The following is a 14,669-nucleotide window of genomic DNA, read 5'->3' as shown; positions in this document are numbered from 1 at the left end:
GGGGGAAAAATGCTTTTTTACACCATGTTGAAATTACGAGTGGTAATTGTGAAGCCAAAGACTGTGCTGTCCTCTCCTGTCATGTAGGTGTTCCCTTAGCCATGTACTGTATTTCAATTACGCTGGGCTGCCTGTGCCCAAACTCAATTGGGTGAGGAGAAGAGAGATGTTTGGCAGATCTCTTCATTGGCTGGTGTTTGTTTATAGAGGGCTTTCTGCTTGGCTTCTCCTCTTCTGAGTTCCCACTTTAGTTTTCTGGCTGCTCTCCCGTTTCCCCCACTGGTACTTCTGATATGGCACAGCTCAAAGTGCTGGCTCTGTGCTCTAAACTGCTCCCTCTCTGAGAGTTTCCCGGCTGCCACTCCTCTTCAGGAATCACCAACTACGAGGAGTACTCCCTGATCCAGGAGGCGGTGGAGGAGAAGAAGGAGGACGGTCATGGGACTGGCACCCTGAAGAAGGACCGGACTCTGCTCCGAGACGAGAGGAAGATGGAGAGGCTCAAAGCCAAGCTTCACACAGACGATGACCGTGAGTTTGAAAAGCACTTCCAAAAGAACACAATATGTTTGTAGTCCAGTATTACATGCTTCCAGTCATCACCTCTACCCCTCTATCATTAAGTCCAATTTCTCACATTGGTAAGTCCAGTATCATCTCATTTGAACACGTTTTATACCTCAACGCAGTCAAAGTACTGTATCAATGTTTAATGAAATGAAGATGGTAATTTCTGTCCTTTGGGGGTGAGATAACATTTGGAAAACATGATTGTATAAATCATCCTCAAACCATCACAAAATATATTGTTATTCTCAGCAGACGGTTATGCAAATTACTGCCCTCATGGTTTAAGACACAAAAAAACACAACAAAAATCCTTTTGGCTACATGTCTTTATGACTGTTTTAATTCACTGTCATCGTGTCCAATCCCAGTAGTAGAAGTCTATGCTACTGTGTATTTTTCTCTGTTGTTAGTGAACTGGCTGGACCACAGCCGGACCTTCAGAGAGCAAGGGGTGGAGGAGAGCGAGATGCTGCTGCTCAGACGCAAGTTCTTCTACTCAGATCAGAATGTGGACTCACGAGACCCTGTCCAGCTCAACCTCCTCTATGTACAGGTCAGACCTCTCTCACTGTGCTCATTCCTGTCCAACATGTAGTAAACTGAGCTCTTCAATTCCTTTCCCCTCTACTTAATAACAGTTAATTAAATGGCTACACTGACTATTTGCATTGACCCACTTACTTTATTCTTATTTTTTGCACTGACTCTTGCACAGGTCTTGATGTACACTCACTGGACTCTAAACACACACTCATACATACTATCTATCTTAAAATAGATAAAACTATACTAAATATATTCACGTCTCCAAATAATTAATTAAAACACACTTTCGCAATGACGACGGTCTACAGTAGCCTCAACAGCACTCTCTAGGGTAGCACCATGGTGTAGCCGGAGGACCACTTGTTTCCGTCCTCTGGGTACATTGAATTCAATACAAAACCTAAGAGGCTCGTTGTTCTCACCCCTTTCCATAGACTTACAAAGTAATTATGACAACTTCCGGAGGACGTCCTCCAACCTGTCAGAGCTCTTGCAGCATGAACTGACATGTTATCCACCCAATCATAGCATCCGATAATTAATATAGTACTGAAAGCATAAGCTACAGCTAGCTAGCACTGCAGTGCATACAATGTGGTGAGTAGTTGATGCAAAGAGAGAGGAAGACAATAGTTTAACAGGTTTAAACAAATTAATTTTTTCAAAAATTAAGAAGCAATACAGAGAGCATGAGCTATATTGTGTTGTATATTTTAATTTCACTTTTACTTACTTAGCTATAAAATACAGCTAGCTAGTTTAGCCTACTCAAACAGAGAGTGATTATATTCTAGTTGGCTATGGCTATCCAACACTGAAACCCTTCCAAGTCAAGGTAAGTTTTTGGTTTTATTAATTTATTGCCACCCGCACCCGCCGGTGTAACTGCTTAACTGCTTGCTGCACTCTGTACTGCATGATTGTAGCAGGTTTACTAACGCGTTATTCAACATAGCTACTAGGACTACAACGTTTTAATGGTGACATCAATGTAGGCTGTGTGTAGCGGTTAGAGGTTATGATATGAATGTTTGGCTTGGGAAATATTTTTTTTCCTGGTCACAGACAGCTGATGTGTTGTGCACTGAACTCTACAAGCTAACAGAGTGAGTGAATGAGAGCATGTAGATGCTAGATGGAATTGTACAAAGATAAAAGGGATCATGCTAGATTGTAGCATCCTAATGATGGGTATAGGGAAAATGTTTGTATCATATAGTAGCCTAACCTATCGATGTTACGTTGAGCTGGGTGAATGGAATATGAATGAAAGACATCCAGTATGCTGTAATAGAATAAGGCCATGCTCATAAAAAATGTTTTTTGATCATCCTCCCTCATCTTAAATGTCACCGACCACAACCGATGCATAGTCACTTTACGCCTACCTAAATGTACATATTACTAACCCGTACCCCTGCACATTGACTCTGCACCGGTACCCCTTGTATATAGCCTCATTATTGTTATTTTATTGTGTTCATATTTTTAGTTAGCAAATGTGTCTTACTTTTTTAAAAACTCTACATTGTTGGTTAAAGGCTTGCAAGTAAGCATTTCATAGTAAGGTTTACATGTGACAAATACATTGTGATTTGATTTTACCGTCCTCCCTGACTGGTCCTGTAGTCCTACAGTCAATAAAACAGACATCAGCTCAAATACAGTTGGATCTTCTGTCCAAGGCTATGGTGCTGGAACTCCTATAAAGCCTGGCTTGACATACTGTCCTATAGCCTTGCTGGTTCTGTTGGATCAGAGGCCAGCTGACTTATGCGGCCTTGCTGGTAGTCCAGTTCTCAGAGGATGAGCTGGGCCTGGTTTACAGTATATGGATCACAGACAGGTTAGCTTGCCATGCCGGTGCTGCTGTGCTTGGGTCAGCATGGACTGTCTGGTTTTGCACTGCAGCGTTGTTGCACACTATAGCGTTGTTGTGCTCTACAGTGTGGATGGAGTCTGAGTGAGAGAGGGCTGCTGAGACAGGGAGTCCCCTAGGGGGGGGAGGGAGGGGGGGGGGGGGGCAGCTGAGCCTGCATTACACAGGGCAGACTTTGCTCACTGCACGCCTCGCTGCATCTGCATTAGCTTCCCCTGCCTTGAGTTGAAGAAGGGAGCTCCCCCCTAACACCTGAGCTCACAGAGGAGCATGCTATGCACAGTACTTTGTGCTGTTCTGTGAAGGAAGTAGTACACAGCGTTGTACGAGATCTTCAGTTTCTTGGCAATTTCTCACATGGAATAGCCTTCATTTCTCAGAACAAGAATAGACTGACGAGTTTCAGAAGAAAGTTTTTTTGTTTCTGGCCATTTTGAGCCTGTAAATGAACCCACAAATGCTGATGCTACAGACACTCAACTAGTCTAAAGGCCAGTTTTATCGCTTCTTTATTCAGAACAACAGTTTTCAGCTGTGCTAACATAATTGCAAAAGGGTTTTCTAATGATCAGTCAGCCTTGGATTAGCTAACACTTCGTGCCATTGGAACACAGGAGTGATGGTTGCTGAAAATGGGCCTTTGTACGCCTATGTAGATATTCCATACAAAATCAGCTGTTTCCAGCTACAATAGTCATTTACAACATTAATAATGTCTACACTGTATTTCAGATCAATTTGATGTTATTTTAAAACTTCTTGTGACTCTCAAACCCGGATCCGGGAGCATAATCATCGCCTGACACGAATTAGCATAACGCAACGGACATAAATCTTCCTAGAAAATCTTCCTATTCATGAAAATCACAAATGAAATATATTGAGACACTGCTTAGGCTTTTGTTAATCACACTGTCATCTCAGATTTTCAAAATATGCTTTACACCCAACGCTAGACAAGCATTTGTGTAAGTTTATCATAGCCTGGCATAGCATTATGCCCTGCTAGCAGCAGGCAACATTTTCACGAAAATAAGAAAAGCAATCAAATTAAATAATTTACCTTTGAAGAACTTCGGATGTTTTCACTCAGGAGACTCTGTTAGATAGCAAATGTTCCTTTTTTCCAAAAATATTATTTTTGTAGGCGAAATAGCTCTTTTTGTTCTTCGCGTTTGGCTGAGAAATCAACAACGCCAAACTTTTTTCCAAATTAGCTCCATAATATCGACAGAAACATGGCAAACGTTGTTTAGAATCAATCCTCAAGGTGTTTTTCACATATCTATTCGATAATATATCCACCGGGACAATTGGTTTCTCATTAGAAGCGATTGGAATAATAATAATAACTTTCTGCGTATTCCCCAAGGTGTCTACAGCATTGTGACGTCTTTTTACGCATTTATGTTGAAGAATAGCCGTAAGGGACCACATTGAGCAAGTGGTCACATGATGGCTCCCGCAAAAAATCTTGCGTAAAGTACAGCGGTAGCCATCATGTGACCACTTGCTCAATGTGGTCCCTTACGGCTATTCTTCAACATAAATGCGTAAAAAGACGTCACAATGCTGTAGACACCTTGGGGAATACGCAGAAAGTGTAAGCTCATTCGTAGCCCATTCACAGCCATATAAGGAGTCATTGGCATGCAGCGCTTTCAAAATATGGGGCACTTCCTGATTGGATTTTTATCTGGGTTTCGCCTGTAACATCAGTTCTGTTGCACTGACAGACAATATCTTTGCAGTTTTGGAAACGTTAGAGTGTTTTCTATCCAAAGCTGTCAATTATATGCATAGTCGAGCATCTTGTTGTGACAAAATATCCCGTTTAAAACGGGAACGTTTTTTATCCAAAAATGAAATACCGCCCCCAGAGTTCCAAGAGGTTTTAATGGACTTTTTCAAAAACAAGGACATTTCTAAGTGACACAACTTCTGAACGGTAGTGTACATGCACACTCAACAAGCACACACTCAGACACAGTACATACCTTGCAGAAGTATTCAGACCCCTTGGATTTTATCACATTTTGGTTAACAAAGTCTGATTAAAATGTATTTAATTGTCACTTTTTGGTTTACAATCCACACAAAATACTATGTGGAAATATAGTTGTTGCGTAAGTTTTCAGCTCCCTGAGTCAATAGATGAAACCCCTTCAGCATCGATTTACAGCTGTTAGTCTATAAGAGATTTGCACACCTGGATTTTGCAATATTTGCCCATTATTCTTTAAAAATTCTTTCATTTCTGTCAAGATGTTGGGGATCATGGCTAGACAACAATTTTCAAGATTTACCATAGATTTTGAAGCAGATTTAAGTCAACTGTAACTTGCCCACTCAGGAACAGTCACTGTCTTCTTGGTAAGCAACTCCAGTGTAGATTTTGTCCTTATCCTGCAGGTTATTGTCCTGCTAAAGGGGAATTCCTCTCCCAGTCTCTGGTGTAAACCAGACTGAAGCAGGCTTTAATCTAGGATTTTGACTGTGCTTAGCTACATCCCGTATCTTTTTATCCTGAAAAACTCCCCAGTATTTGCCAATGTCAAGCATACCCATACCATGACGCAGCCACCACCATGCTTGAAAACAAGGCTGTTACTCAGTGATGTGTTGTGTTGGATTTGCCCCAAACAAAGCCAATAAGGCTTTGCAATTGGGCCAAAAAGTGTATTCCTTTGCTGTTTCTTTGCAGTATTACTTGAGTGCCTTGTTGCATACAGGATGCATGTTTTAGAATATTAATTTCTCTATATGTGTGTTCTTCTTTTTACTCTGAAATGTAGGTCGTAATTGTGAGTCACTACAATGATGTTGATCTATCCTCAGTTTTCTACCATCACAGACATTGAACTTTGTAGCTGTTTTAAAATCAGGGGAAGCTAATTGAGACCAGTGTCTCATTTATAATGTTTGCTCTGAGGACCAAAAAAAACATGAATACAACAATAACAAAAAAATATAAAAACTACAAGACAGTTATAAGTAAATCACATCAGTATATTACAACTTAACCAATTAAAATAGTTGCACACTTCAATGAACTATTTTAACTGCCCTACTTGCACCAGGGAATCCATGTCAAGCCCTATTATTTCACACCGAGTGAGTCCATGTCACCTTATAATGTGATTTGTGAAGCCAAATTTGACTCCTAATTTGAATAACAAAGGGGCTGAATACTTATACAATGACTATTTTAGTTCTGCATTTTTTATTTATCTTCACTGAACATAAATATAAATGCAACATGTCAAGTGTTGTTCCCATGATTCATGAGCTAAACTATAAGATCTCCAAAATGTTCCATATGCACAAAAAGCTTATTTCTCTCAAAAGTTGTGCACAAATCTGTTTACATCCCTGTTAGTGAGCATTTCTCCTTTGCCAAAATAATCCATCTACCTGACAGGGTGGCATATAAAGAAGCTGATTAAACGGCATGATCATTACACAGGTGCACTTTGTGCTGGGGACAATAAAAGGCCACTCTAAAATGTGCAGTTTTGTCACACAACATAATGCCACAGATGTCTCAAGTTTTTAGGGAGCATGCAATTGCCATGCTGACTGAAGGAATGTCCAACAGAGCTGTTGCCGGATAATTTAATGTTAATTTCTCTAACATAAACCGTCTACAACGTCGTTTTAGAGAATTTGACAGTACGTCCAAACCGGTCTCATAACTGCAGACCACGTGTAACTACTCCAGCCCAGGACCTCCACATCTGGTTTCTTCACCTGCGGGTTCATCTGAGACCAGCCACTTAGACAGCTGATGAAACTGTGGGTTTGCACAACCAAAGAATTTATGCACAAACTGTCAAAAAACGTCTCTGGGAAGCTCATCTGCGTGCTCATCGTCCTCACTAGGGTCTTGAGACCTGACTGCAGTTCAGCATCGTAACCGACTTCAGTGGCAAATGCAGGCCATTCTTCCATGGCCTGCATACTCACCAGACATGTCATTCATTGAGCATGTTTGGGATGCTCTGGATTGACGTGTATGACAGCGCATTCCAGTTCCAGCCAATATCCAACAACTTCGCACAGCCATTTGAAGAGTGGGACAATGTTCCACAGGGCACAATCAATAGCCTGATCAACTATGGGATGAAGATGTGTCGCGCTGCATGAGGCAAATAGTGGTCACACCAGATATTGACTGGTTTTCGGATCCACGCCCCAATTTTATTTTGTGACCAACAGATGCATATCTCTATTCCCAGTCATGTGAAATCCATAGATTAGGGCCTAATGAATTCATTTAAATTGACTGATTTCCTTATATGATCTGTAACTCAGTAAAATCTTTGAAAATGTTGCGCGTTGCGTTTATATTTTTGTTCAGTAAAAAAAAAGAAGTTTCTTCCACTGACATTACATAGTATTGTTGACAAAATATGACAATTAAAATCATTTGAATCCCATTTTGTGTTACAATAAAATGTGAAGAAATCCAAGAGGTCTGAATATTTTTTCAAGGCATTGTACATAAATACTATACTGTACATCAATAGTTAACTTCTCCTTGTAATCCAAGCTGCCTCTGAGCTATAGTCCATAAATACATCTATAGTTAAGTCTCTCTTTCTGCCTATCCTCCCTTTCACCCTTTTATCTCTTCCTCTGGCCTGACTCCCTTCTCTCATTCTCTGTTTTTGCCTCACGCCCCCTTAATCCCATAAAAATCCTGACAAAATCACACACACACCCACACCCGCTGACTCTGGCACACATTGCAGTGCTCCATCATTCACTCCCTTCCTTTACAAACAAGCCCGTATCCTTTCTCACAAAAACACAATTATACCCTCTATCTATTCCTCCCTTTTCTCCTCTTCCAGCTTTCCCCCGGTCTTTTTTTCCCTCCACTCGGGCACGCAGAGTCTCACACACATGGTGACAGAGTGAGAAGAGTAGCAGCATTCTTAGGCTGGAACACACCCCAGGCCACACATCCACTCTATGCAGTGCAGTGCTCTCCTCAGCCCCGTCTCCGGCACATGACTGTACTAAACATGCTTCATGTCAATGTCTATATTCTGGTACGATGGAACAGTCCTCATTCACCATGCATCCATTACCATAGGAATCTGAGTTAGTAGGTTAATATAGTGAGTGTGTAGATTATGTTATCATCCCTGGCATTCCTTAGGGAGAGCCTCCTCGTGATGAGCTCCAATGTTTATTAATGATATGTAGCTTCCATGAGCTCATCCTCCCACCCCTCCACGCAGCGGGGGTCTCTGCCAGATACAGCCCCAGCCTTAATACCCAGACACACATCTCTACTCCACTACTACAGGAAATGCACTATTGAGCCCAATGGCAACAGCCTGTGAGTGTGTGTGTGGGGGGAGGCACTAAAGTGTTTGAGCTCATTGTTTTTCCAAATTATGGGGTTGTGTCCTGCTTTTGATGATGTGTTCAGTAATCCAGTCTACAGGTGTTCTAAACCTAATATGCCTATATACCTAATATATTCTCGTTATCTTGGTATGCCTATTGATTGATTCACCTGGTTAGTCAGGTGATTTACAGTGGTATTCTTTAAACAATTTTACATTTGTCAGCGTTTGTTTTTGGCTGTAGTATTCTGCCCAGGCTAATGGTTGAACTTTTTAGGTTACAGTATAGTGGGCTGATTGACATCAGTGTTACAGCCCCAGGCTGAGTTAGGACATCTGGGCTGTAATGAAGCTCCTCCTCCAGTACAGTACAACCCTGCTTCTTCTAAAGGGGCTCACAACTGGTTGTCCTTGAATGGCCGTGTACTGGAGGGAAGATGGCCCCACTCATACTGATCAGCGCCACTCTAAAGAGGTGTTTGTTGAAGATTGTCTAAATCTCAGACTAGATAGTGCTGTTTAGCTTGCAGTTGATGTAATGAGACATTAACATGAGCTGGGCTGAGTCTGTGCCGTCTGAGGCTAAAAGCACGGAGGGGAGGCTTACTCACTGTCAGTCAGGCATCTCAGCATTAGAAGCCATTAATCTTGCAAGGGAGGGAGAGAGGGAATATATACAGGCCCCTTGAGGAAACACAAGGTACTGTATGTCAGCTCATTTTAAAGATGTGCTGGGTTCCTCTCCACACAAAATCAGTGTCACCCGCAATTACCTGAACGGTTTTAGAAAGTGTCGAGTCGGCCAAATTTTCAGGTAATGCTTTAATGGATGGATGAGACATTGAGATATAACAGATGTCTGAGATGATTGGTGACATAGTACATTCCAAGTAGGTCTTGATTGAAGTGTATTGAAAATGTAATTATTGTTGTGGCCAAACGGGCCAGGTCGCTACAGTACATGGCTGCTATCAGGCATTCTTGAGGCCTGGGTAGTCTTAATGTAGACCTTTTTACATCCGGTCTATTGTTTTACATACACTTCGTGCATATTGTACTAATAAAAAATTACTCAAGTTGCTCTTTAACAGTTTATTAATGGAACATTGTGGATCCGTTTGCAATGTTGATGCAATATTCTGAGAAATTGCAATATATATTGACGTATTTGTGATAATACTGTACGTCACCATTGACTGTGATGATGAATGATTGAGGCTGTTAGATTTGATATGTTAGCCAATGTCTTGGATTGCTATACAACTAATCTTGTTTGGTTCCCCTGAGTCCATTAATCTCAGCGAAGTGTTTGTGTGATGTCCCTGCTCTTGGGTATTCACTTAGCAGGCATTCTTCTTTGAGGCAACTTTCAAACCAGAAACTGCAGCATTACTCTCTAGTTTGAACTCGGTATAAAGTCTAACTTTCTCTCTTCTGTCTCTCTTTCTCTCCTCTAGGCCAGAGATGACATACTGAATGGCTCCCACCCTGTTTCATTTGATAAAGCCTGTGAGTTCGCTGGAATTCAGGCCCAGATCCAATTTGGCCTCCACGTCGAACACAAACACAAGACTGGATTCCTAGAGTAAGCCCTTTTATCAGATGGCATTATCAACAATAACACTATTGTATCCAACACTACCATTCAATACATTTCAATCTTATTTAGACACAATACTAGCATCGTAGTTTAGGAGAAATCCTTATTTTTGTCATACCTATTTGAGTGCAGTACGAGAATGATAACACTTGTGAATGTAGGTACTGAGGCAAGAATGACCTTGTGTGAAAACATGTTTTGGAAAGGGAATGTCTGTACATGATGAGTGCAAACTTGTAAAATGTGATTTATCTCCATAGCCTTAAGGAGTTTCTACCCAAAGAGTACATCAAGCAGAGAGGTTCAGAGAAGAAAATATTTGTGGTATGTTCAGTATTATGCAATATGTTGTGGACATATGGATTAAAAGCAGTGCAATTCCCAAATACTCTACTGTTTTAAACTCTGAAAGGTTCATATTGCTGTATCTATTTCCCTCTGATCGTCAGGATCACAAAACCTGTGGAGAAATGACAGAGATTGAGTCCAAAGTAAATTATGTGAAACTAGCGAGGTCCCTTCCGACATATGGGGTCTCCTTCTTCCTGGTGAAGGTAAGATATAAGGAGAGAGGCTTGTATTCTCCAACAGACAGTAAAATGTTATGATTTACTGTGTAAATACAGCTTACTGCAAGGTTAAGATTAGGTTTGTGTGTGAGTGTGTGAGAGAGAGAGAGGAAAATCACAGCCAAAAACATAGAAGCACATTTTGGGTGTTTATTGCAACCTTCCATTTGATATGTGTCACTCTTAAACCAGCTCAGTGCTCCCAGAACAAGCATTCCCTAACTGTAAGGCTCTTAGATATGATCAAAGTTTATTGGTTGCGTTCACAGTTTAGCAGGTGTTATAGCGGGTGCAGCGAAATGCTTACGTTGCTAGCTGCTAACAATGCAGTAAAATGTCAAACAATTCAAATGTAAGGGATTTTTTTTCTCCAAACATACAAGAAATCAAGAAACTTTGAATAAAAGAGATATAGAAGGAATTCAACCTATCTGGTGGTGGTGAGACTACAGCCAATAAAAGCTCTATGACATTAGTTCAACCTGTGGTGCTGTGAGTCCCAGACCAGCAGATGTTTAAAAAAACTCACCAACTTACCTTGTATGAAATACAAGCTCACTGATTTAAGATACTCTCTCTAACTTGGCAAACCACTTCAGATTCCAAAATCTGACTTCCTGAGTTGAATACACTGTGAACAACTACTTGAATAAGCTAAGACAATGAACAACTGGAATAGTTCTCTATACATAGCTACCATGATAATCAAGATAATGTTATCTGCCCTTGAATGAAAATCATTGAGTCCGTACAAGCTGCTCTAAAGCTTTTACCTTGTTCCATTATTGGAGCTCTACTTTTTGACCCTGAAATAAAAAACAATAGCCTGGAGAAGTGAAAAGGTAGTTTCCTCCTAACGGTTCATTTTGTGTAGTGTTCAGCTTTTCTGGAATGGAGCCAAGAGTAGGCTCATGATCTGAAGTGAGGCGTAATGGATTGTGTGTGGGCAGAGAAGAGGATGGCACTAGAGCCAGTCAGAGTCAGGCTGCTGCTGGAAGCTCAATCCTGACACACTGACAGCCAGGCTGAGGCTCCCTTAGCAAACAGAGGCCTAGCCTGGGGATGGAGGGACTGGGGATGGCCTGATCAGCAGAACAGCAGGGAGGCCCGGTTAAACAAGCCTGAACTCTGCAGGGTCAAACCCCATCCGCACTCCTCCTCCTCCACTGGGGCTCCTGACTCAGGACAGACAAACAGAACAGTGCATGTGTGCTATCTATGGCAGGCAGCTGTGCTCTGCTGCTGTTTTAATTTCTCAGAATAAAGAGATGCCCCCAGTTTTTCATCTGTGTAGGCGTTTAACACCTGTGAAAATATTATCTTATGTCTTGTCTGTTAGGAAAAGATGAAAAGCAAGAATAAGCTGGTCCCACGGTTACTGGGGATAACCAAAGAGTCGGTGATGCGGGTGGAAGAGAAGACTAAAGACGTGGTTCAGGAATGGCCCCTAACCACGGTGAAGAGATGGGCTGCTTCTCCGAAGAGCTTCACCCTGGTATGACCTGGTCTCAGTCCACTCCAATCCAACATTCACAGGAACACATTCTACACCCTTAAGGCTTGCACAGATCGCACCTAATGTGGATTTAGTATTCGTCTGGCGAACGATCAGCGCACTGTGTTTTAGGGACCACCTGCTGTAGAGGTCTGACTGCCGACATTTTTCACGTGATTCTCCATGGAAAATTGGTGCGCACTCAGTTTGCAATTTATGTTCAGAGGTGCTAAGTACTCTCGGCCAGCAAACGCTAGTGGTGTGTCTGAGCCCTTAATTGACCTCTTCTTTCCCTACGTCTCATTATAGCAACAGAAATACACTATATTTACAAAGGTATGTGGACACCCCTCCAAATGAGTGGATTCGGCTATTTCAGCCACACCCGTTGCTGACAGGTGTAGTGTAATTGCAAAATAGTATGTGTTGTTGATACTACCCCAATCCACAGTGTTATTGTTTTCAATAAACAGTTATGTTAGTGTATATATTAGACTGTGTAAACAAGGGATTTTACTAGAAGAATGTGAAGTACTTGGATGTTTTATTTATTTGAGTCCTTTTTCAATTTAGTGTTTTGGTTGTTGTCAACACTGCTGTTTTTTAAATTGTATTTCTTCATCTCGTTTTTTAAAACCAGATTGCGTTCAAGATTAATAGGGAGTACAATTTTGAAACATACTCTGAGGTGCATTTGCCAACATTGATTTGTCTCGCTTAGGAAGCCTTTGAAGTATGTGGAGTTAGATATTAAAATGAGTATGTCTCATATTTTATCAGCTCTTTGAAGACTTCAGGATCGTAGTGGAATGGAGTCAAAGTATGTCTGTTCATCAGGAGAAGGAATGGGGAAGGTGTTGCCACCATACTCTTAGTCCAATCAAAGATTATTTCTAAGCACTACAACATCTTCCTGTCCTTGTGTAGAAGGAAATTAACTTTGTGAACAAGGAAGAAGGAAATGTGTAGAAGGAAATTAACTTAGAGCACAGCATGGCAAAGAGCTGTGACACATGCTGTACTCCCCATACGACAACACATACACAATTTCCTTGATATGAATACTATGAGCCTAGATAATGACAGATGGGGATTTATGTGATGACAATATTGCCACGAGAGTAATCTATTCTAGTGGGCCTGTACTGTAACTTCATTGTCTCTCCTGACAATCTTGTTGTACCCTGCAGGATTTTGGGGAGTACCAGGAAAGTTACTACTCTGTTCAGACCACAGAGGGGGAACAGATCTCTCAGCTGATTGCAGGATACATCGACATCATTCTCAAAAAGGCAAGTCAAGTTAAACCAGAAACACTTCCCACAAGTATTTTCTTTAGACACCTTTTGTTATCCCCTTCCACAGAAGCAGAGTAAGGATCGTTTTGGTTTGGAAGGAGATGAAGAGTCCACCATGCTGGAGGAATCTGTCTCTCCAAAGAAGTAAGGATCCCTCATTCTGCACATATTATACAATACATAGGATGCTGGCCTATTTACATAGAGAATGCTGACCATCCATATTCAGGGACTACAGACAAGTTATTCCTCATGTCAATGTAAACCTTGATTTAATTGTGCATATACTGTAATCACATTTCTGCCTGCCCGGCATTACACCCCTGAGAAAAATAACACGACATGAGTTAGACTCTGCATCCTGCATTTTCCAATAACATACAGTACCTGTGAGATCATGTGTTCTCTGAAACATGATAACAGAATGCCCTCTGTTGTCCCTCTCTCCTTAAGGAATATTTGCTTTTATGTTTATTTTTTCTAGCCTCCATAAGAAAAATACCCCAGGGCAAGACGGATATGTTAGTATTCTGCAAACAAAAACGAAATCACCGGGAAGACAAGAATTAAAGGGATACTTTGTGAGTTTTATCTACTTCTCCAGAGTCAGATGAACTCATGGGTACCATTTTTATGTCTGTGTTTTTATGTCTGTGTTGAGGGGGGGGGGGTGCATTGGGATTATTTAAGATACTCTTTGAAGAGGTAGAGTTTCAGATGTTTTCAAAATATGGGCAGGGAGTCTGCTGTCCTAGCTTCAGAGGGATGCTGGTTCCACCATTGGGCTGCCAGGACAGAGAAGAGCTTGGACTGGGTTGAGCTAGGGGTGGGAGGACCAAGATAACAGAGGTGGCTCGGGTTGGGATATGAAGGTAGTTAGAGGTAGTTTCGCAAACCAATGCTAACTAGTGTTAGTGCAATGACGAAGTCTATGGACATCTTCTAGTCAGTCATTATGTTAAGACTAATTAGCAATCGTGCAAGCGCTAGTTATCAACTTCCTTCAAACTGCAAGCAGAGACATAAAAATGGTATCCACAAGTTATCTGACTCTGGGTAAGTAAAGGGCCTCATTGCCAAAATCCCGAAGTCTCCTTTTAATTTGTCATGTTCATGGAAGCCATTTTTTATTTATTTCTTCTCATCTCCGATGATCACAGCTAGCCTAGTTTTTATCCTTGCTTGGCATTGCAGCTTGACTCCTACAGTATATAAACTCAGCAAAAAAAGAAACGTCCTCTCACTGTCAACTGCGTTTATTGTTTAGCATACTTAACATGTGTAAATATTTGTATGAACATAACAAGATTCAACAACTGAGACATAAACTGAACAAGTTCCAAAGACATGTG

General features: G+C 41.3%; 1 protein-coding gene across 1 annotated transcript in view; it reads left to right on the top strand.

Annotated features, from left to right (window-relative positions):
* The window catches only part of LOC115134248 (talin-2-like), a 149,202-nt gene that overhangs the window by 84,059 nt on the left and 50,474 nt on the right, over nucleotides 1-14,669 (top strand). The window contains exons 6-13 of the mRNA XM_029668030.2: nucleotides 373-531; nucleotides 981-1,123; nucleotides 9,813-9,940; nucleotides 10,216-10,279; nucleotides 10,405-10,509; nucleotides 11,864-12,019; nucleotides 13,210-13,311; nucleotides 13,385-13,461. Of these exons, the coding sequence (XP_029523890.1) occupies nucleotides 373-531; nucleotides 981-1,123; nucleotides 9,813-9,940; nucleotides 10,216-10,279; nucleotides 10,405-10,509; nucleotides 11,864-12,019; nucleotides 13,210-13,311; nucleotides 13,385-13,461 (934 nt within the window). The remainder of the gene's footprint in view (nucleotides 1-372; nucleotides 532-980; nucleotides 1,124-9,812; nucleotides 9,941-10,215; nucleotides 10,280-10,404; nucleotides 10,510-11,863; nucleotides 12,020-13,209; nucleotides 13,312-13,384; nucleotides 13,462-14,669) is intronic.

The sequence above is a fragment of the Oncorhynchus nerka genome, linkage group LG9a, assembly GCF_034236695.1.
Source record: "Oncorhynchus nerka isolate Pitt River linkage group LG9a, Oner_Uvic_2.0, whole genome shotgun sequence".
In the NCBI taxonomy this organism is placed as follows: Eukaryota; Metazoa; Chordata; class Actinopteri; order Salmoniformes; family Salmonidae; genus Oncorhynchus; species Oncorhynchus nerka.
Note: the sequence above shows the minus strand (reverse complement) of the source record. Positions and strands in the feature narration are given on the sequence as shown.